The 24,829-nt window shown below is 42.5% G+C and overlaps 1 protein-coding gene across 4 annotated transcripts in view; it reads left to right on the forward strand.

The window, feature by feature from the left end:
• klf8 (Kruppel like factor 8) overlaps positions 1-24,829 on the forward strand; it is a 147,878-nt gene that overhangs the window by 91,458 nt on the left and 31,591 nt on the right. For all 4 annotated transcript variants that reach the window (XM_078412387.1, XM_078412388.1, XM_078412389.1 and 1 more), the window contains one exon: positions 11,079-11,646. In XM_078412387.1, coding sequence (XP_078268513.1) covers positions 11,079-11,646 — 568 coding nt within the window. The remainder of the gene's footprint in view (positions 1-11,078; positions 11,647-24,829) is intronic.

Here is a 24,829-nt window from a genome sequence, read left to right on the forward strand (position 1 = left end):
ATTATTTTTCTCTAAGTTTGATGTTCCGCCAACTTAGTGTTTACTGACAAGCTTCCATTTGCTACATGTAGTTGAATCTTTCGTCCCATCTGATTGCTGTCCCTTATGTGGGAATATCAGAGGGATGTTATTGAAGTACAGCTCATGATCCAAGTCACCCACCACATCATTTGTTGTGAAAACCTGCTTAAAACTTGAGTTATTGTTATAAGTAGGGTAGTTTCCAGTAATAACATTTTTCACTTGGGTGAGATATTTGCCGCACCGTGGCAATCTTTTAAAAATGTATCGAATAGCTGACTGTTCCAGAAGGCCATGCTGCAGTTGGCTGATTGTACTGACGGGGATCTACAGAGAGGTCTTTGTGCAGTGCCTGATGCACCGGCAGGCTGCTATTGATGGGGAAAGCTGGAACGAGGCTTCACGTTTTCATAGCAGAAAATATATTTGTTTCTGTGTACGACGTGAATAGTTCGGGCTGATATTATCTCTCTGATTTGAGCTGTTCCACTAGTTGAATTTGAATTTTTTTCTTTTAAGATCCACACCCTCTTCTGCAGTACCTGTGAAAGGCATACGGTGCTAATTTTCTGTCCTCCCACAGGAAGTTCATGCCCTGCTCTTGTTACCGTGGCAACTATTGGCTCATTGTCAAATGAGAAAATGATCCATGGGATTGGACACCAAATCTGACCTCGGTTACAGGAGAAGTGCTGTATGTTTGGAAATTAGTACAGTGTATGTTCTTGAATTAGTGGAATTCTCTGCCACAGAGGGCAGTGGAAGCCAAATCACTGGATGGATTTAAGAGCGAGTTAGATAGAGCTCTAGGGGCTAGTGGAATCAATGGATATGGGGAGAAGGCAGGCACGGGGTATTGATTGGAGACGATCAGCTATGATCACAATGAATGGCGGTGCTGGCTCGAAGGGCCGATTGGCCTCCTCCTGCACCTATTTTCTATGTTTCTATGAGGCAGGAGAGGAGAGTATGCCTGATGCGTGTGTGTAGAGGCAGGGAGAATAAAGCAGGGTAGTGTGTTCAGAGAAATGTGTAGAATATTTTTGGGTTGTATTGATGCAGAGGCAAAATATGTAGGAATGGAAGCATAGAACGTGCTTTGATAGCACAAGTGCTTGATAATATCTAATATTCAATGTGCAGGCATTGGAGGGAACAAGATTTGAAATGCAATACACTCAAGCGTTACCGTTTGGAAGAAAATGTTACTCTTTATTGCTTTATAGTACATTCTAACTGGTGATAACACCTATTCCATTTTTGTCAGCTGGAGAAATTGGAATCTTGGGAAAAGCGTGATAAAGTGATACAAGGTCTGCTGCTGTTTTTGGAAAACTTTTTTTAAAAATCTGCACGGGTATTATTGGGGGCTTAGAAATGCACAGAACATGACCTCGTGCTGTGGTTCCTGTTGACCAGTACAGGTTTTAGATGTTGTAATGCTGGGCTCTTTTGATAGTTATCTCCATGATGAGTGCTCCCTTGCTGTGAATATTCTGTTCCACTGCATGACTCTTAATCAGGGAATGTAACACTCTTGATACTCGCAGTTTGTAATCTTTGTGTAATTTAGTAAAACAGAGCTGCTGTTGTCAGTTGTGTCGGAAAAAAAACTGCAGACGCTGGTTTAAATCGAAGGTAGACACAAAAAGCTGGAGTAACTCAGCAGGTCAGGCAGCATCTCGGGAGAGAAGGAATGGGTGATTTTTTCGGGTCGAAACCCTCGTTCAGACTGATGTCAGGGGAGGGGGCGGGACAGATAGGATGTTGTAGGAGACAGGAAGACTAGTGGGAGAACTGGGAAGGGGAGGGGGAAGGGAGGGTCAGAGAAACTATCTGAAGTTGGAGAAGTCAATGTTCATACCGCTGGGATGTAAACTGGCACAAGCGAAATATGCTCTTGTAGGTTGTGACATTTATTTATTACTAGAAATTTCTCCGGAGTATGTGATTTAATTGTGTTCTAAATCCTCTTTTGACTTAAATATATTATTGACTCTTGTGTAGGAAGGAACTTAAGATACTGATTTATACCGAAGACAGAAACAAAATGTTCGAGTAACTCAGCTGGTGAGGCAGCATCTTTGGAGAACAGGAATAGGTGATGTTTTGAGTCGAGACCCTTCTTCATACTCTTGGTTATGATCCATTGACCCAGAGAGTTCTCTGGTTGTATGTCCAGTGGGCATTTCTGAAATGGGCAGTCCCTGCTTTTTATGCACTGGTCCCCTAATTCTAGTTGAAAGTAAAACTTACTTGTATGTTGATCCCTTGCACATCTGTTAGTGTAGGTTTCGCCACAATTAATTGAACTTGGGCTAGATCTATCTAAAATGTTGTTAAGTTTATATTGTCATGTGTACTAAGGCACAGTGAGAAGCTATGTGCTATGCAGTCAAAGAAAAAGTTATACATGATTGCCGTATGTCCAAAGAAAGTGATTTTATGTCTCCAAAAATGTCACTATTTGGCACTAAGCCAAGCTTGATGCACCTTTAACAAATGCACCTAACTGTTTCCTGTGATTTTCCATTGCTTCTTTTCACTTATCTCATAACTTTGTGGCTAAAGATTTATAAGCAAAGACCTCTGAAAAGATCAGGAAAGTAATTCAATGTGCCAATGAGTCATAAAAAAACTTTTAACATCTAGACTTTTAAAGTCTACTCCGCCATTCAATCATGGCTGATCTATCTTCTTCCTAACCTCATTCTCCTGCCTTCTCCCCATAACCCCTGACACCTGTATTAATCAGGAATCTACTTATCGCTGTCTTAAATATATCCACTGACTTTGTCTCCACAGCTTTCTGTGGCAAAGAATTCCACAGATTCACCACCCTCCGTACAAAGAAATTCCTCCTCATCTTCCTAAAAGAACGTCCTTTAATTCTGAGGATATGACCTCCAGTCCTAGACTCTCCCACTAGTGGAAACATGTAGAAACATCTAGAAGTTAAGAGATCCCCTCATTTTCCAGTCCCTGCAGTTGGGAGACTCCAGCAGTTTCCTAAAATTCCAGTTTTACTGACTGCACCATCTCAGAGCTTGAAGTGATGGAGAGGTTCCTTATTTTATCCAGCACAGTGAGTGCTAGAGGATGAAAATCTGTGTAGTGCAGAGATCCTCTTTGGGCATACTATTGGGAACATACACCGATCAACCAAAACATTATGACCACTGACAGGGGAAGTGAATAACATTGATTATCTTGTTACAATGGCACCTGTCAAGGGGTGGGATATATTAGGCAGCAAGTGAACAGTCAGTTCTTGAAGTTGATGTGATGGATGCAGGAGAAATGGGCAGGAGTAAAGACCTGAGCGACGTTGACAAGGGCCAAATTGTTATGGCCAGACGACTGGGTCAGAGCATCTCTGAAACGGCGAGGCTTGTGGGGTGCTCCCGGTCAGCCGTGGTGAGTACCTACAGACAGTGGTCCGAGGAGGGACAAACCACAAACAGGGTGTTGGGCACCCAAGGCTCATCGATGCGCGAGGGCAGCGAAGGCTATCCCGTCTAGTCCGAACTGACATGGTCTACTGTGGCACAAGTCACAGAAAATTGTAATGGTGGTCACGGGAGGAATGTGTCACAATACACAGTGCATCGCACCCTGCTGCATATGGGGGCTGCACACGGAGGACCAACAGCTTATTAGACAGGTGGTCATAATGTTTTGGCTGATCGGTTTATAAATCCATCCAATTTCCTGAAAACCTTTACTTCATCTGCACCCTCTCCTGTCATGCACATCTGCCAGTATGGAATGAAGGGGTTATGCACATAACTCCTTATAATTGGGCAAGCATTCATGGCAAGAGGTCATTGTAATATGGTTCTCCTTCTGTTTGACTCTGGATCTCATGTAGAAGCTTTCCAAGGACTTTTGTCCACAGAGAAATGTTTAAGCAGAACACAGAACCCACGACATGACTGATAGATGCGGCATAACAAGACCCCGAGGTGAAGGAAACATAAACATTGTAGGTGTACATAGACTTTCCTATTTTCCAAAATTTTCATTACTTTACGGGCTCAATAGTGAAGGTACATCATATTGATTGAGCATGAAACCAAATCAGTTTCCCCATTACAGCTGATTATGGGGATCAATCAGCATAGACAGCATTATTTTATTTCAATTAAGTGCATTCATTAAAGACCTTTTCAGGCACTCGTATTGATAGATGTACCAGCAATTGCAATTCACAGTGATGTAATTGCCAACAAGACAAATCGCAATAATTTTTTTCATTGTTTGAATTACACAAAGCTCTCACTATAATGGTGAAGTGCTTACCCAGTTAATGGGACTATATATGCAAAGACCTCTATTAGTGAAGGTATCTGATGGGAGCAAGAGCTGATAATCTTGATGAGTGGATGCGTGGCACAGTAGCACAGCTGTTAGAGCTGTTGCCTCATAGCACCAGGGATGTGGGTTTGATCCGGACTTCATATGCTGTCTGTGAGGAGTTTTCACGTACTCCCTGTGATGGCATGGGTTCCTCTGGGTGCTCTAGTTTCCTCCCACATCCCAAAGACATGCAGGTTTGTAGGTTAATTGCCCTCTGTAAAATTGCCGCTTATGAGTAAGGAATGAATGAGAAAATAAGATCACAAAACTTGATGGTCGGAGTGTGCTCAATGGGCCTTAGGGCCTATTTCCATATTGTATCTTTAAACTGTACTAAAATAAAGTGGCATATTTTGAATTTATAAATTGGTATTGACATAAAAACCACCACATACATGCCTGATATTGTATCTAAGTCATCAAATTAACAGAACAAAATGGCAAAAGATCTGAATAAACACATTCCTTAAGAAACTCGACGATATTTGAAGATGACCCCTCTGATATAGATCAACATTGGATTCTGTCCATGTTCTCTATGCTATGACGGGAGATGGTTTTAGCTAGAAAAAGAGTTATGCTGGCCACCTGACACAGCGTTTGAAGTACCATGATCATTCAACTGTGTTTTAATAGACAATAGACAATAGGTGCAGGAGCCTTTGTCTCGCCCCCCTGATATCAGTCTGAAGAAGGGTCTCGACCCGAAACGTCACCCATTCCTTCTCTCCTGAGATGCTGCCTGACCTGCTGAGTTACTCCAGCATTTTGGGAATAAATACCTTCGATTTGTACCAGCATCTGCAGTTATTTTCTAACACATAGGTGCAGGAGTAGGCCATTCGGCCCTTCGAGCTGATCATTCTCAATCAGTGCCCCGTTCCTGCCTTCTCCCATACCCCCTGCAGAATAATGGGCCATGGTGTCTCACATTATGGGGGCAAATAAGGCTTACAAATGTGAATGCAGTTGTGGAGGGGGCAGAGATTGCAGTGGAGATTGGGAGCTCCAGGAGCGAGTGAAAGAGACCTGGCATTCTCATCAACTACTCACAATATACGTCAATGATTTGGATGAATTAGGGTCTTGACCCAAAACGTCACCCATTCTTTCTCTCCAGAGATTCTGCCTGACCCACTGAGTTACTCCAGGATTTTGTGATATCTTCGATTTGTACTAGCATCTGCAGTTATTTTCCTACACAATGATTTGGATGAGAGAAACTAATGTAATATTTCTAAGTTTACTGATGACACAAAACTGGGTGGGGTTGAGGGGGGAAACAATAAGGCTTCAAAGAAATGTAAACAAGTTGGGAAGTGAGTACTACATGGTAAATGCAGAATAGTGTAGTAAAGGTGAAATTATTCATTTTAGTAGGCAAAACATAAAGGTGGAGCCTTATCTATCTGAGCTGGTGACGATCGTCCAGACTCATAGATTTAGATCTTTGTTTCAGGCATTACAGTAATGAAAAAAGATAAAAGCTGGCAATATTTAGCAGGTCAGGCAGCTTCTATGTAGAGGGAAGTAGGGTTAACATTTTGAGTTGATGACTTTTCACCAGAATTGGGAAAAGATAGAAATGTAAAAAAGCTCAAACTTGTAGAGATATTGGGGGAGGAGCAGTGGGAATAAAAGGAAAGGTGTTTAATTGGGTCTACAACAGGCATCTAATTTATACCTTCTCCTTTGTTCTCTCTACCCAACCTGCTCCCACTTCCCTTCCCTTCCCTTCCCACCCCTACCTACCTTCCCCTGAAACTTAAACTTTGTTTCATTTCTCACTTTTCCTGGAGTTTGAATCAGACAGATGGTGATAACGTCAGATGAAGGTGAGCTTTGAGCTATTAGACCATAGAATGGGAATTGGACCCATTCCTGCTTTGTTCTTTACCATTTCAAAAGCTTCTCTTGCAGCAATGGTGAGAATTCATAGAAAGGAAGCTTTTTAGGTCTGCAGCCCTGGTAGCATGAAATTTCTTCAGAAGGCCATTTAGGAAAGCCCCTGACTGTCTAGACTGTGCAGCCATGCCAAAATAAAAAAAATATGAGTGAACATGCTGACTGGTTTATGATAATAGACCTGCAGATTTGACTGCAAGTGAAAGAATCATGTTCGAATTGTGATCGAAAATGGTGATTGTAATGCACTGAAAGTGTTGCCATGGTAAACCTTACAATGAAATACATGCTCAATTATGGAGCAGTTAAAAATTGCAGTGGGAGGCCAGTTGTATATAAATTGTGCACAAAAATCAGTTTGTCATTTACTGTCATAGGCTCATCAGGATTGACTGACTGGAATTACAAAATTATTTCCACTCCCTCTCACATTGTGCTACCTTTCTCAAAAGGTCAAGAGAAGGAAACTTCTGTTGATGAGTGAGGGATGCTGGTAAACTCTAATCTTAACCCCTGATACATAACCAGCAATGCAACTATTTCTAGAAAAGCACCACAGATCAATTTTCACCCATCCCTATTCTTTCATCTATTACATTCAAGAGTATCTGAATGAGTACTTGAACAGCCATATCTGCAGCCTTGATTATGGACCAAGAGCAGGGAGGTGGGATGAACCAGCAGGGCCAAGTGCCAAATAATAATTTTGACATTTGTTACGACTTCAGACAGTTTTTGGTGACAGTTTTTAAAACTAAAACCATTGTTTACAGTCAAATTCGCAGATACCCTTTCACTGTTCTGTCTGCTTGGACACTATGTACAATACTCCTGTACCAATTAAGAAATTGTTACCATTACCATCTACAGGGGTTCTTGCAGAATTCTGAAATTCCGTCAGAAGGCCATTTAGGAAAGGCCCTGCCTCTCTGGACAGTGCAGCCATGCCAAAATATAGGTTCTATGCCTTTTCCCCCACATTGTGCCCCAGAGGGCGGTGCAGTGGTAGAGCTGCTGCCTCATAGCACCAGAGACCCAGCTTCAATCCTGACTATGGGTGCTGTCTGTACGGGGTTTTTGTCCGTTCTCCCTGTGACTGCGTTGGTTTCCTGCAGGTGCTCCTGTTTCCTCCCACATTCCAAAGATTAGGTTAATTAGCTTTTGTAAATTGTTCGTAGTGTATAGGACAGACCCAGTGAACGGGTGATTGCTGGTCGACGAGGACTCGGTGGGCTGAAGGGCCTGCTACCATGCTGTATCTCTAAACTAAACTAAACATGATAATTTTGATATTGAAAATCAACTAAGGTTTTCTCTCACTGCTGATCAGAAATAATAAATTTAGTTTGTGAAGTGGACTAGAACCAGCAATGCAACTATTTCTAGAAAAGCACCACAGATCGATTTTCACCCATCACTATTCTTCCATCTATTACATTCAAGAGTATCTGAATGAGTACTTGAACAGCCATGTCTGCAGCCTTGACTATGGACCAAGAGCAGGGAGGTGGGATGAACCAGCAGGGCCAAGTGCCAAATAATGGACCAAGAACCAGTTTCAGCGTGACTTGCTATCCCTGGAGTCAACCTCACATGGTTCTGTCAAAAACAACTGTGATTAATGATCACTGTGAAAGATATTGAAGCATGAAATTCTTCCGTGGGACAGAGGTTTATCAATAAATTTTAACGTTATCTGGAGAGGAGAAGCAAAAGGGGAGTGATTCAGGTAGCGTAGATTCTTTCTGTTCTGGAGTGCTGTGGTATCTGGAAACGATTTTGTCCAACACAATTCAACCGATTTTGTCCAACGCAAGTGCAATTGATGTATGGTAGTAGCAGAGAGATTTAAATCAGAATAACTAAAATATAACAGAATTGCAAAGTAGCAGCTGGGAAGTATTCAAAAATAGTATCCACCCAGTTAATAATTGATAATTCCCCACTCCAATTTGATGTTTGTAGAAAGGACCGGAGTTTGTTGCAGGTACTCTATGTTGGGATCTTTCATTACCAGCTATGTACTTCTGAAGTAGATCTGGCCATTACACTGTAGTTTCCACTCCTGTGCTATAACCAGAACTATACTATGGAAGTACATATAGACTGTGGGCTGAGGTGCATTTTCGTTTCATGTCGTGACCCACGTCCCATATCTACATGTATTTATAGTATATTGTGTAAAATTATTATAAAAATTATATCTGAAACTTGTCAAGAACAAAACCTGCACATATTTTTTAAATATGGAAAAAAACTCCCAATTCTTGTCAATTTTCCGAGTAGTAATTGTCCAATCAAAGCACGTTCGTCATTGAGTCGGACGCCAATTGACCAATCACGCGCTTTATTTCAGGCTAGCTAGGCAGGGAGCCCACTGGCATCATGGCCGAGAGTATTTCGACTATCTTTGGTTTAAACCAGCATCTTCTGCTCCTTCCTACACACTAGCACAAAGGAAGATGGTTGTGGTGACTGGAGGTCATCTCAGCCACAGAACATCTCTGCAGGAGTTCCTCAGCTTCGTGTCCAGGACTCAGCCACATTCAGCTGCTTCATCAATTACCTTTCTTCAGTCGTAAGCTCAGAAGAAGGGATGTGCGCTGATGATTGCACAATGTTCAGCACCATTTATGACTCCGCACATACTGATGCCATTCTACGTCCAAATGCCGAAAGACCTGAACCATGTCTAACAATAGGCTGATAGGCGGCAAGTAAGATTCACCCCCACAAGTGCCAGGCTGTGACAATAACAAACGAGAAAATCCAACTAACATCTCCTGACATTCACTGGGATTTACTTAACCAAATCCATAATATAGATATCTGGGGGTTATCATTAACCAGAAACTGAACTAGATTAGCTATTTACACAAAGTGGCTAAAAGAGCAGGTTAGGAGCTAGTAATCTTACAGCAAGCAGGGTGGCATGGTGGCACAGCAGTAGAGTTGCTGCCTTACAGCACTTGCACTGCCAGAGACCCAGGTTCAATCAACTATGGGTACTGTCTGTACGGGGTTTGTATGTTCTCCCCGTGACCTGTGTAGGGTTTCTCTGAGATCTTTGGTTCCTTCCCACACTCCAAAGATATACAGTTTGTAGATTAATTGGCTTGGTATAAATGTAAATTGTCCCTAGTTTGTGTAGGATGGTGTTGAGGAGTGGGAATCGCCTGTTTCCACACTGTATCTCTAAACTAAACTAAACTAAAGCAAGCAACTCCCCTCCTCACTCCCCAAAACCTGTCCCCCATCAACAAAGCTCAAACCAGGAGCGTGATGGAATACTCTCCATTTGTCCAGATGAGCACATCTTCAACAATACTCAAGAGCCTTGATACCAAACAGGACACAGTGGTTCTCTTAATTGACACCCATTCACATTCATCCACTCACCCCACCCCTAACACAGAGTGGCAGCAGTTTGCACCATCTACAGGATGCTCTGGAGCAAGTCATTGAAACTTTTGAGGAGGCACCTTCCAAATCCATAAGAAGGACTAAGGCAGCCAAAGCATAGGGACACCACCACCTGGACGTTGCCCTGCGAGCCAGACACCATCCCCACTTGGAAACGTGTCGCTATTCCTTCACTGTTGATGGGTCAAAGTCCTGGAACTCACTCACAACACAAGGATTGCGATTCAAGAAGGCAGCTCACCTGCACCTTCTCAAGAGCATCTCGAGATGAGTAATTCAATGCTGGCACAGCCTGTGATGCTCACATCCCTTGAATGAATGTTTTAAATAAAGAGTGCATTCACCGATACCAATTTAAGAACGCGAATTCACAGATTAAGAAGTTCTCTGTCCGATTTAGTTTTCATATCAACACAAACAGAATATCTCTGCAGTAAATCCTGGCAAAACACTGCAGTGCGTGTTCAGAATTCTCTGAGCTCCCGGAAAGCTGCGGAGAAGCCGGGACCAGAGCGGGGTCTCGCGGATCGACAGAGCCCGCGGCTGATTTTTTCTAATTAGCTTAATTAATTAGTGTGCAACATTTTGCACTGACGAGTTATGAATTCCTTCTCAATTATGTTTTATCTAAATCTGTGCCGAATTTCAAGTAGATACCAGAGATGGGTCACGTAAATCAAAATCTAGACACATTTTCAATGTTCGACCCGCAGTCTAATACCTAGTCCTTTGAAAACACTGCACTAAGCGGAGGGGCAAACCTCTGTGTTGAGTTAAATTTCAGGTCTCCTGTCCTATTGAGATGAGAGGCAGTCTGAACACCATTGACAAATATTCATGCATTAATTGTAACACCAGCATAGTTGAATAAACTTCCACCAACTAATCCACCCTGTATGTGTACCAAGGTACAGTGAAAAGCTTTTGTTGCAATGCTAACCAGTCAGCAGAAAGACAATACATGATTACAATCGATCCATTTACAGTGTATAGAAGATACATGATAAGGAGATGAAGTTTAGTGCAAGGTAAAGCCAGCAAAGTCTGATCAAGGATAGTCCAAGGGTCACCAAAGAGGTAGATAGTAGTTCAGTTTCAAGGATGAATATCTCGCATTGTCTAACGAACGGTACTGTGATCTTTCATCGTTTAGTCATTTCCATAATATTTATAATATTTACTGTTCTATTTTTGAGAGCAATGGTAAAGCCACAAAGTTAACATTTATTTCTTTTTTAATAAGTATTTTAAATGCTTGAAGAAAAGCGTACAATTCAATTTGCACACAGTATAATGTAACTAAACAAAATAATAAATGGGAAAGTTTCACATTTGCAAACACTTTAAAAATAAATCTTTTCTCTTTACAGGCAGTCCCAGCTTCTGAATGTGAGCGGACGGAATCAGTCCCCATGTTGATAAATGATGTGAAAATGGAATCGTCTATGTTGCTTGGTGATCTGAAGAAAGATGCACCGGTGTTACTCAGCAACATTAAAATGGAACCACCAGAGGAACTGCTTTCAAATGATGATAACCAGCCACAGACAGAACCAGTTGATTTGTCCTTAAATAAATCTAGGACCTCACCCGTAATACCACTAGTTACATCGTCATTTCCGGTTATAGCAGCAACCTCTTCGTTTTCTTCTTTGGACATCTCATCTATGGGATCAGTCAACATTACTTCAGCCATCCCAGCAGTGTTATCGCCAGGTTCCATCTTGGCCTCCTCCCAGGGGGTTGGTGGCCAGCAGATTCTGCACGTCATACACACTGTGCCCTCAATCAGTTTACCCAGGAAAATGGGCAACCTCCAACATCTGCCTGTGGTCGTCCAGTCATTGCCTGTGGTCTACACTGCCACGCAATCCGATGGCATCATGTCATCAATCACTGTCCCTCTCATCGGGGATGATGGAAAAAGTGAAGGTGCAGGTAAGAAAATTGATTTGATTTCAGATTGATTCTTAAATTGCTTAGATAGCATGCAACTTTTCATGCAATGAACTCGTGCTCTCTGGTGACCATATTGATTTAGCAATTGGTTATTTTTCCATACGCAGAGCGGTGTGATCTTGCTGTGGTTTCCTAGCCTTGAGGCATCAGTCAGTTCAGCTGGAGATTTAGGTAAAGCATATTAACTCATGTCTACAGGTTTAGCTGAAATTGCAACTTTGAGTTACATTAAATTGTTAAGACATTTTGGAAATCAATCTATTTGGAATACTGGAACTCATTTCTGTTGTGTGTGGTTTTTTTAAAAACATGTTTTTGAACAAATCTCAATGTAAGAGAGAAGTGGTCAAGTTGTCAATCATCATTTATGTTGCAGTGAGTGCTGAGCAGTGTAAAGATGGCCTCTGAGTCTTGGTTTTGTCTGCTGGTACTATAAGTATATTGTGCTCCCTCTAAGCATGATAATCCTAATACACATTTGCCTCAGTTTACTGTCTAAGCTACTAAATAAATGCTTTGCTACCCTGCTAAGGGTTGACAACATCTAGCAAAACTGAAACATTGTCTATTGACCTAATGGCATCTTTTTTTGATGATGGTATGGGAATAACTATTCAGACTGTTGCCCAACCTGGTTACTGGTGTAGATGCAACCATTATTGTATGCAAGAAAAAACAGTGGTACAGCTGGCTGAGCTGCTGCATCACAGCGCCGGGTTCGATCCTGACCTGCATATTCGCCTTGTGACCACATGGGTTTCCTCTGGATGTTCTGGTTCTTCCCATGTCCCAGTGACGTAGTTTGTAGTTAATTGACCTCTGTATATTGCCCCTAGTGTGTAAGGAGTTGATGCAAAAGAGGGATGACATAGAACTAGGGTGAACAGGTGATTGATGGCCTTAGTGGGCTGAAAGCCCTGTTTCCATGCTGTATATCTTTCTTTTTCTAAAAAAACAATTTGCACAAAAGATCAACTTTTAAAATGGTGATATACATTATTGTGTAACCACGTAAGAACAAATAGTCTTTCTCTGATCGATAGCCAGTGAACAATTAGCACTACTTCCCTGACAGCATAGCAAATGTATTCAGTGAACAGTGCTTTCATGTGGGTTAATAAGGTACCAATTTCAAATCCCAAACTGTTTTTTAATCTTAGTAACTATGCTGATTGGTTTCTGCAAATCGGCTAACAGTCATGGATCAGGGAGACAAATCGATTGCCATGGTTTCTGTTGTGAGATTGGATTAGTCTTGTAGTAGCTGAATACCTTCCTGCAGTTCAGTCAAGAGGAAACGTTGAAGAATTTAAAAATCTGTTATCAATAAAAGTGTCCATCAAGCTATTGAAATATAGTAAACCCCAATGGATTTTAGGAAAACTTCAAAGTAACTAAAATGTATTCTGGCACCTTCCATGGTTCCAGGTTTAGAGGCAACATGGTGCATCTAGTCACTGTTGGAACAAATACATATACGAAGCTCAGATGAAGCTGCGTAAGGATATTATAACTGAGACATGAAACCGTGCCTATATGTGACTCCAGTCCCACACCATCTTGTTTGATTGAACCGGCAAGATGTTCAATTAAATCTGAACCAGCTGTAAGTGGTTGTTGAAGTAACACACACATCCCGAGAGCAATTGTACGGTGCCAGATATTAGAAGTCTTACCTAGGGAATTATTCCACTACGGAATTAGAGTTTTCAGGGAGGGAAGGATGAAAATTTATGTGCTTTGATGCAAAAAAAAAAGTTTCTTGAAGTCTTGACAGTTTGTTTTAGTTTCATTTAACTAACTTGCATTACCCGCTATCAAGTCCACACCAGGAAATACATTCACCTCTGTGGTCCTCCTAACTCAACATAAACAGCTAAATCAATGATCATCAATCACCAAGTTGTGGAGGCCAAATGTTTGCTATTTTCCAGTCTAATTATTTAAATATTTACATTAGCTTTCTGAAATTTCGTGTTAGCCAAGCTAAATGCTTAAAACTTATTCCAAGTTTGGATTCGACTGGAACCAAAATGTTTACATATATGTATTTATATATAAATTGCATAAAAGTATCAGGGCAGTGTTTTTTTTATGAGGCAGATTCCAGATTTGCATGTTTTTTTTCGTGCTGTGATCTTTGCTTCTTTTTCCCTTCCCCAGTTTCGCCTCTGGTTAGAGCAGGTGGTCTGATCCTAGCCCACAAGAAGGGGGAGCAGCTCACTAAAAATTTGTAATCCAGAGCAAAAGCCAGTATAGGAGCCAAGGTCACTTGGAAAGGAGGTTTTAAAATTATTGAGACCAAAATAACTATTTTTGAGGTTTGTCTTCTAACTTAGACAAATAACTGACTTTTTGTAAATATGCCCATCCCTAAGAGTAAAGCTAATGGACTGATACCCATGTAGTGGAATAATTTAAATACTTCCAACACCGAACAGATTAGAGTGTGATGGAAACATTTTGTGAATGCCCTGCAGACTAAAAAACAAGACTTCCATGTCTTTCGCAAATCGAACTGCAGAGTCAGTATATAGTTTTTAAAACAGAGACTGTACGTATCTCTTAGGAGTTCGCATTGATTATGGTGAATGTAGCAACTTTGCAAAGCTTTTCCGTAGCCTTTATATACAGTACCTTCCATAATGGTTGGAACAAAGACCCATCATTTATTTATTTACCTCTGTACTCCACAATATGAGATTTGTAATAGAAAAAAATCACATGTGGTTAAAGTGTACACTGGCAGATTTTAATAAAGGCCATTTTTATACGTTTTGGTTTCACCATGCAGAAATTACAGCAGTGTTTATACAAAGTCCTATTTCAGGGCACCTTAATGTTTGGGACACAGCAATGTCATGTAAATGAAAGTAGTCATGTTTAGTATTTTGTTGCATTTCCTTTGCATGCAATGACTGCTTGAAGTTTGCGATTCCTGGACATCACCAGTTGCTGGGTGTCTTCTGTGGTGATGCTCTGCCAGGCCTGTATTGCAGCCATCTTTAGCTTATGCTTGTTTTGGGGGCGAGTCCCCATCAGTTTTATCTTCAGCATATAACAGGCATGCTCAATTGGGTTTAGATCGGGTGATTGACTTGGCCACTCAAGAACTGACCATTTTTTAGCTTTGAAAAACTCCTTTGTTGCTTTAGCAGTATGTTTGGGATCATTGTCTTGCTGTAGAATGAACTGCCGGCCAATGAGTTTTGAGGCATTTGTTTGAACTTGAGCAGATAGGATGCGTCTATACACTTCAGAATTCATTATGCTACTACCATCAGCAGTTGTATCATCAATGACGATAAGTGAACCAGTACCTTCAGCACCCACACATGCCCAGGCAATAGCACCCCCACCACCGTGTTTCACAGATGAGGCGGTATGCTTTGGTTCTTGGGCAGTTTCTTCTCTCCTCCATGCTTTGCTCTTGCCATCACTCTGATATAAGTGAACCTTCGTCTCATCTGTTCACAAGACCTTTTTCCAGAACTGTGATTGCTCTTTTAAGTGCTTCTTGGCAAATTGGAACCTGGTCATCCTATTTTTGCAGCTGACCAGTGGTTTGCATCTTGCAGTGTACCTCTGCATTTCTGTTCATGAAGTCTTCTGTGGGCAGTGGTCATTGACAAATCCACACCTGACTCCTGAAGAGTGTTTCTGATCTGTCGGACTGGTGTTTGGGGAATTTTTCTTTGTTATAGAGAGAATTCTTCTGTCATCAGCTGTGGAGGTCTTCCTTGGCCTGCTAGTTCCTTTGCGATTAGTATGCTCACCAGTGTTCTCTTTCTTCTAGATGTTTCAAACAGTTGATTTTGGTAAGCCTGACGTCTCTAACAGCTTTATTCTTTTTTCTCAATCTGGTGAAACCAAAATGTATAAAAATGGCCTTTAATAAAATCTGACAATGTGCACTTTATCCGTATGTGATTTTTTCTATTACAAATCTCAAATTGTGGAGTACAGAGGCAAATAAATAAATGATGGGTCTTTGTCCCAAACATTATGGAGGGCACGGTAACTATGCACCTGAAGTCCTAATTTGAGGTGTTTTGAATTGTGTTAACCTGGGTGTCCTTGTACATCAGTCACTGAAAGTAAGCATGCAGCTACAGCAGGCAGTGAAGAAAGCAAATGGCATGTTGGCCTTCTTAGCGAGAGGATTTGAGTATTGGAACAAGGAGGTCTTACTGCAGTTGTACAGGGCTCTGGTGAGACCACACCTGGAGTATTACGTGCAGTTTTGGTCTCCAAATTTGAGGAAGGACAGTCTTGCTATTGAGGGAGTGCAGCGTACGTTCACGAGGTTAATTCCCAGGATGACTGGACTGACATATGATGAAAGAATGGGTCGACTGGGCTTATATTCACTGGAATTTAGAAGGATGAGAGGGAATCTTATAGATACATATAATATTCTTAAGGGATTGGACAGGCTAGATGCAGGAAAAATGTTCCTGACTTTGAGAGAGTCCCGAACCAGGGGTCACACTTTAAGAATAAGGGGAGGCTATTTAGGACTGAGATGAGGACTATTTTTTTCACCCAGAGAGTTGTGAATCTGGAATTCTCTGCCACAGAAAGGAGGGGAGGCCAATACACTGGATGTATTCAAGAGAGAGTTAGATATAGCTCTATAACTCGCAGAATCAAGAGATATGGGGAAAAAGCAGGAATGGGGTACTGATTTTAGATGATCAGCTACGATCATATTGAATGGCGGTTCGGGCTCGGAGGGCCTAATGGCCTACTCCTGCACCTATCTATTTTCTATGTTTCTATTGTCCTGAGGCTACTATCTGCTGTTAAAATAGCAATGCTGACCACCCTCTTACCTTTAAATTGTTCTTGAAACAAAAACATTTGTTACCTTCTATTTGAAAACCGTTATTGTGCTCTCTTGTGGAACTGCAGCCTGTTCAGGAACAAGCGTCAACAGCAGATTTTCTGTTGTTAGGTGCTAGACAAGACAGAAGTAGCAAAATAGACCCCAGAAAACTGAGCCAAGGCAGGATCACAGTCACCACACATTGGGGTGGCTTCAGCAGGTTTCCCCTGCAAGGATCCATGGCCAAAAACCCCAGGAGACTTTCAAAAACAGAAGTGGATCTTATAGTCATCGTCAGAAATAGGAGAAGAACTTCTGACAAATTAGATGGCACCTAAAGTCTTCCTCACCCAGGGAGGTACCCTCTAATTAACACTTCTTGCAGGATGAATAATTATGCAGATGGTGCTCACTCACATTTGTAACCTCAGAACATTATGAGCACAACTCGTACAAATGCTTGCCCAGGTCTGAAAGTCAGTGCCAGGGATACTGTCACTCTCAAACATTTTACCTCGGGATCCTTGCTGGTTTTTCCTTCGATATCTGTCGCATAAGGTGCTTACTCGTCTCATTTCTGCCTTTCACGAAGCTAAAAATACTCATTTTGCAAAGCGGCTAGCCTTTCCCTTGTGATAACTGTGTCTTCCACTCATCGCTGGAAAGGGCATTTTGTCCATTGCAACATTTATGGAAGCCACACATGCCGTTGCGTTTAACTTTCAGACACCTTTCTGCCACGAGAGCCTTTTGTAGAGGGAGGCAACATCTTGGGCTTATTGTTCTTCGGTTTCTCTGGAAGCAGCCTTGTTTCATTGCAGCATGTACTCATTTTTTTGGAAATGCTCTCTTGTTGTTGAAATAGTGCCGGATGTATTGTGTTGTAACCTTTTATGGTATTCCTCCTGAGGCTCTGTGGAAAACTGGGATAGGTTTTGCTATAATCTATGCAATCAGATGTTTTATTAACAACTGGCAATAAATCCCATTAAAACTATGTATGTGGAACTTTAAAATACTTCATATGACTAATGATGTAAAAATCCATCCCACTATTCAAGGGAGAACTGTTCTGATCTTGCCCTCAGTTTCTTCCCTAACCGTGACATTTATTTGTTGCTATTTGTTGGATCTTTTTGTGTATATTCATACATGGAGAATGAAGATGGTTGTTGTTGATGGAGGTCCATCAAACCAAACCCCAGGCCTTTACAACAGGATTTCTTTGTGATGGTGTCCCAAGGCCCAACCATCTTCAGCTTGTTGACTTGCGTTCTTTCTTAAGGTCAGATTGTTGATGGTTACATCTTCTTAGAAAATGAGATAGTCCTCACCTGCATGCAACAAGACTTTAGAGATACAGCGTGGAAATAGGCCCTTCGGCCCATTGAGTCTGGGCTGGCCAGCGATCGACTCGCACTATGTTACACACCAAGGACAATTTATAATTTACAAAAGCCAATTAACCTACAAACCTGTATGCCTTTAGAGTCTGGGAGGAAACTGGAGCACCCGGAGAAAACTCACCCATCACAGGGAGAGTGTACAAACTCTGTACAGACAGCACCCGTAGTTAGGATCGAACCTGGGTGTCTGGTGCTGTGAGACAGCATCTCTTCTGTTGCACCACTGTGCCGCCCTTGAGAATATGTGATTATGGTCTGATAAGTGGCAAATAATGAAAGTGCCAGAGAATTATCATCTCCAACCAGCAAATCTAACCATTTACTAGTGTAGTATCGTCATCCCAGCCTTGGGTTATCTGCTCCTTCTGCCTTCATCCATTCTTTTAACCACCTAAGCTAAAGCTTTCTGCTGCACTTGTACCTGGACCCTCATTTTCTACTCTTCAAAACTCCTGTTCAGTCAATACTCCCTGATCTGTATCGCAACTTGCACCAGGTTCTTTTTGCTCATGACACCCCACTCACTGTCCGATTGCCTTGGATACAAGTACAACAGCAGCTTGATTTTAAAATTCTTACATTTTTCACATTTCCTGTGGCCCTTCTTTCCTACCTGTACAGACTTCACTATCTGTACAATTCTCCAAGATATCAGCACTCACCTAGTCTGAAGGTATCCCAGTTTTAATTGTTCTGTCTGAGGCAATAATCCTTTCATAGAGTGGATGCATAAAAGGCCCTTCATCTAACCTGTCTATGCTTACCAAGATGTCCCATTTAGACTACTCCTATTTGCCCACATTTGGCCCATATTCCTCTAAAGCTTTTCTATCCATGTACCTGTTTAGATGTGAAGCACTGGAAATCCCACCCCAAAAAAGCACTTCCCTTCTTTTCCTGTAGTATATCCTCTAAACCTATCCACTGTGCGTAAGCTATTGATCTTTTGGCCCGATAATATCTTACGTGAATTAAGGTCTGGTAATGAATGTTCCCAGGCCTTGATTTGTTTCATTGATTTAAAAGAACTATTAAATGCATGTTTCTTTCACCATATTCCAGCACAATGGTGCATTGCTGCAAAGGAGATGTCGTATTAAATATTTGTTGGTATGGAAAGGTCAATTACAATGTGTTGCTTTGATTCTCAGTCTGAAAATTGCAATGATGTGTTCTCCCGAAGGAAGAGACAGGAACGGTACAAATAACAATGCCGTAGGAACAATAGACAATAGGTGCAGGAGTAGGCTATTCGGCCCTTCGAGCCAGCACCACCATTCAATTTGATCATGGCAGATCATTCTCAATCAGTACCCCGTTCCTGCCTTCTCCCCATACCGGCCTTCTCCCCATACCCCCTGACTCCGCCATTCTTAAGAGCTATATCTAGCTCTCTCTTGAATGCATTCAGAGAATTGGCCTCCATTGCCTTCTGAGGCAGAGAATTCCACAGATTTACAACTCTGACTGAAAAGATTTTTCCTCATCTCCGTTCTAAATGGCCTACCCCTTATTCTTAAACTGTGGCCCCTGGTTCTGGACTCGCCCAACATTGGGAACATGTTTCCTGCCTCTAACATGTTCAACCCCTTAATAATCTTATATGTTTCGATAAGATCCCCTCTCATCCTTCTAAATTCCAGTGTATACAAGCCTAGTCGCTCCAGTCCTTTCAACATATGACAGTCCCGCCATTCCGGGAATTAACCTAGTAAACCTATGCTGCACGCCCTCAATAGCAAGAATATCCTTCCTCAAATTTGGAGACCAGAACTGCACACAGTACTCCAGGTGCGATCTCTCTAGGGCCCTGTACAACTCCAGAAGGACCTCTTTGCTCCTATACTCAACTCCTCTTGTTATGAAGGCCAACATTCCATTGGCTTTCTTCACTGCCTGCTGTACCTGCATGCTTCCTTTCAGTGACTGATGCACGAGGACACCCAGATCTCGTTGTATGGCCCCTTTTCCTAACTTGACACCATTCAGATAATAATCTGCCTTCCTATTCTTCCACCAAAGTGGATAACCTCACACTTGTCCACATTAAACTGCATCTGCCATGCATCCGCCCACTCACACAACCTGTCCAAGTCACCCTGCAACCTCAGAGCATCTTCCTCACAGTTCACACTACCACCCAGCTTTGTATCATCTGCAAATTTGCTAATGGTACTTTTAATCCCTTCATCCAAGTCATTAATGTATATTGTAAATAGCTGCGGTCCCAGCACCGAGCCTTGCGGTACCCCACTAGTTACTGCCTGCCATTCTGAAAGGGACCCATTTTTCCCCACTCTTTGCTTTCTGTCTGCCAACCACTTTTCTATCCATGTCAGTACCCTACCTCCAATACCATGTGCTCTAATTTTGCCCACTAATCTCCTATGTGGGACCTTGTCGAAGGCTTTCTGAAAGTCGAGATACACCACATCCACTGGCTCTCCCCTGTCAATTTTCATAGTTACATCCTCAAAAAATTCCAGAAGATTAGTCAAGCATGATTTCCCCTTCGTAAATCCATGCTGACTCGGAACGATCCTGTTACTGCTATCCAAATGCTCCGCAATTTCGTCTTTTATAATTGACTCCAGCACTGATGTCAGACTAACGGGTCTATAATTTCCCATTTTCTCTCTCCCTCCCTTCTTAAAAAGTGGGAATCTATAGAACATTGGAAAATGATTACCAATGCGTTCACAATTTCTAGAGCCACCTCCTCAAGTACCCTGGGATGCAGACCATCAGGCCCTGGGGATTTATCAGCCTTCAGTCCCATCAGTCTACCCAACATAATTTCCTGCCTAATGTGGATTTCCTTCAGTTCCTCCATCACCCTAGGATCTCTGGCCACTAGAACATCTGTGAGATTGTTTGTATCTTCCTTAGTGAAGACAGATCCAAAGTACCGGTTCAACTCGTCTGCCATTTCCTTGTTCCCCATAATAAATTCCCCTGCTTCTGTCTTCAAGGGACCCACATTTGCCTTGACTATTTTTTTCCTCTTCACATACCTAAAAAAGCTTTTACTATCCTCCTTTATATTATTGGCTAGCTTACCTTCATACCTCATCTTTTCTCCCCGTATTGTCTTTTTAGTTATCTTCTGTTGCTCTTTAAAAGAGTCCCAATCCTCTGGCTTCCCACTCTTCTTTGCTATGTTATACTTCTTCTCTTTTATTTTTATGCTGTCCTTGACTTCCCTTGTCAGCCACGGGTGCGTCTTAGAATCTTTCCACCTCTTTGGGACAAATTGATCCTGCAACTTTTGCATTATTCCCAGGAATACCTGCCATTGCTGTTCCACCGTCTGCCCTGCTAGGGCCTCCTTCCAGTCAAATCTGGCCAGCTCCTGCCTCATGCCTCTGTAATAATCCCCTTTGCTATACTGTAATACTGACACTTCCGATTTTTCCTTCTCCCTCTCAATTTGTAGAGTAAAACTTATCATATTGTGATCACTGCCTCCTAATGGCCCTTTCACCTCAAATCCCCTTATCAGATCAGGTTCATTACACAACACTAAATCCAGAATTGCCTTCTCCCTGGTAGGCTCCAGTACAAGCAGTTCAAAAAATCATCTCGGGGGCACTACATTTGCGACATACCAATTTTAGCTCTTGATTCAACTTGCACCCTAAGTCGAGGCTACTGTTTGGGGGCCTATAGATAACTCCCATTATGGTCTTACAATTCCTCATTTCTCTCCATACTGATTCTACAACTCCTACTTCTATGTCACCCCTTGCAAGAGTGAATATCATTCCTTACCAACAGAGCGACCCCACCCCCTCTGCCCACCTGTCTGTCTTTTCTATACGTTGTGTACCCTTGAATATTCAGTTCCCAGCCCTGGTCCTCTTGTAGCCATGTCTCTGTGATTCCCACAACATCATACTTGCCAATGTCTAATTGAGCCTCAAGTTCATCCACTTTATTTTTTATACTTCTCGCATTTAAATACAACACTTTAACTTCGGTATTCACCTCCCCTCTCACACCGGTCACAATTGGCCCTGGCCTCACTCCCTTATTCCTTCTAGAACTTCCCTTCCCATTTATTCGAGAGTCCTTTGCAATTTCTCCTGTATTCACTTCCCCTTTAACTCCATCTTCATATTCCCAATTTGTCAACCCCTTCCCCCCACTACTTAGTTTAAAGCCACACGTGTAGCACTAGCAAACCTGCCTGCCAGAATGTTGGTCCCCCTGCTGGTAAGGTGTAACCCGTCCCTTTTTTACAGGTCCGGCAGCATCTCGGGAGAGAAGGAGTGGGTGACGTTTCGGGTCGAGACCCTTCTTCAGACAGAAAGGTCTCGACCCGAAACGTCACCCATTCCTTCTCTTCTGAGATGCTGCCCGACCTGCTGAGTTACTCCAGCATTTTGTGAATAAATCGATTTGTACCAGCATCTGCAGTTATTTTCTTATACCTTTTTTACAGGTCACCCCCTACCCCAGAAGAGATTACCGTGGTCTAGAAATCTAAATCCCTGCTCCCTGCACCAGCCCCTTAGCCATACATTTATATCCCCGATATCTCTGTTCCTGCCCTCACCAGCACGAGGTACGGGTAACAGTCCAGAAATAACCACCCTTGACGACCTACTTCTCAGTCTTCTTCCTAACTCTCTAAACTCACGTTGCAGTATCGCCTTCCTCTTCCTCCCGACGTCGTTCGTGCCCACGTGCACAACTACTTCCGGTTGATCGCCTTCCCTCGCTAGGATGTTCTGAAGCCGGTCTGTGATGTCTTGAACCCTGGCAACAGGGAGGCAACAGACCATCCTCAAGTCCTGCCTGCCACCACAGAATCTACTGTCCGCACCTCGGACAATGGAGTCACCCACTACTATGGCTCTTCCTGACTTCGGTATCCCCAGTCGAGTCTCCTTGCCCGGATTAGAGCCACCAACCTGTCCGCCGCTTGGACTGGAAGTGTCTTCTGCCCCAAGTGGGTGTACCTATTTGTAATAGGCACAGCCACCGAGATCTCCTGTAGTCCACGTGCACTCCTCTTTGAAACAGTCTCCCACCTTCGCTCGACCTGGACCCTTGGCGTGACAGCCTCACAGTAGGTCCTGTCCAGGAAACTCTCGCATTCCTGGATGGCCCTGAGGTCATCCAGCTGCTTTTCCAACTCCATCACACATCCATTCAGGAGCCGCACCTGGACACAGTTCTTGCAGGTGTAGCTCCCAGAAGATTCAGCGGTGTCCCTACCTTCCCACATCCTGCAGGAAACACACTGCACCAACTTGGCCGCCATTACTTTAGTGTTAAAAAGCAAATCAGGCTTAAAAACAAGTGTAACCTCCTCACCTAAGACTCACAGCCAAAGACTCTCACTTTTCTCACAGGGAACTTCCCCCAACAGGGCTGCACCCATTGTGCAAGCCTTATTTATATCAGCCACTAAATTGACTAATTGGCCAATTTACCAAACTTCTAATTGAGCATCCGGGTGCTGCCTGACCCATTGAGTTCCTCCAGTATTTTATTTTTTTCCTCCAGATTCCAGCATCTGCAGTCTCTTGTGTCTTCACAAGGACGGTGCAGTTGGACAACAGCTATCAGTGCCTTTCAACACTACATCCTATGTGAATATTAAGCGAACAGCTAAAACCATGTTTCTGTGGATGGTATATGTCTAAAATTGTGCCGTATAATTATTTCAGCAGCTTTTCTAATAATCACTTTCTCTTCGATTTGCCACCTTTCATGCTCGGATTGATAAATACAGAAGTTTTTGTACACTCGCTAGTTTTTGATGACAACCATTAGCCTAAAGACTACACCAGGGGCGGCACGGTAGCGCAGCGGTAGAGTTGCTGCTTTACAGCGAATGCAGCGCCGGAGACTCAGGTTCGATCCTGACTACGGGTGCTGCACTGTAAGGAGTTTGTACGTTCCCCCCGTGACCTTCGTGGGTTTTCTCCGAGATCTTCGGTTTCCTCCCACACTCCAAAGACGTACAGGTATGTAGGTTAATTGGCTGGGTAAATATAAAAATTGTCCCTAGTGTGTGAAGGATAGTGTTAATGTACGGGGATCGCTGGGCGGCACGGACTTGGAGGGCCGAAAAGGCCTGTTTCCGGCTGTATATATATGATATGATATGATTTTACAGGTGATACATTATCCCCATGTCTCTGGTGTGTGTTAGAACATAAAACATTGAACAGTGCAACACAGGGATGGGCCCTTTGTCCCACAATGTCAAGTTAAACTGATCTCATCTACCTGTACATGATCCATATCTGCAAATAACAAGACATTAGTGCACAAATTCATTTAGAAAAAAAACATGTCCACAATGGTGCAAGAAATGTGCTACAGTGTTCGGTTGTTGATGTAGGATTAGAGTTGTGTTCAAGAACCTGATCGTTATAGAAAAGTGACTGTACTGAATCTGATGGTGTGGGACCAGGCTTCTGTATCTCCTATCCGATGGTAGCAATGAGAAGAGGGCAAGGCACGGATAATGGGGAGCTTGATGATGGAAGCCGCCACTTTGAGGCAGTGCCTCATGTGGATGTTTTCAGTGGAAGGGAGGGCTGTGTGTGATGGATCAGGCTGAGTACACCACTCAATGTAGCCTCTTACCCTCCTGTGCATTTGAATTGCCGTACAATCATGCAACCAATCAGGTAATTCTGATTTTGAGTTTACCGGAACTTGGTTAATTGTTTTGCACTTTTAGTTCTTAAAAGTTTTGCTTGCTGGTGATGGACTAGGTTGGAAACAGTAACCATCTGAACAAAGATTAAAAATCAGTACTGGCAAATGAAGGAGGTTCAAGTCAAGAGTGTTTTATTGTCATATGTCCCAAAATGGAACAATTAAATTCTTACATGCAGCAGCACAATAGATATGTAAACATAGTACATTGTAAACATCATAATAAATGACAAAACAAATTCAGTAT

Source organism: Rhinoraja longicauda, chromosome 15 (genome assembly GCF_053455715.1).
Source record: "Rhinoraja longicauda isolate Sanriku21f chromosome 15, sRhiLon1.1, whole genome shotgun sequence".
In the NCBI taxonomy this organism is placed as follows: domain Eukaryota; kingdom Metazoa; phylum Chordata; class Chondrichthyes; order Rajiformes; family Arhynchobatidae; genus Rhinoraja; species Rhinoraja longicauda.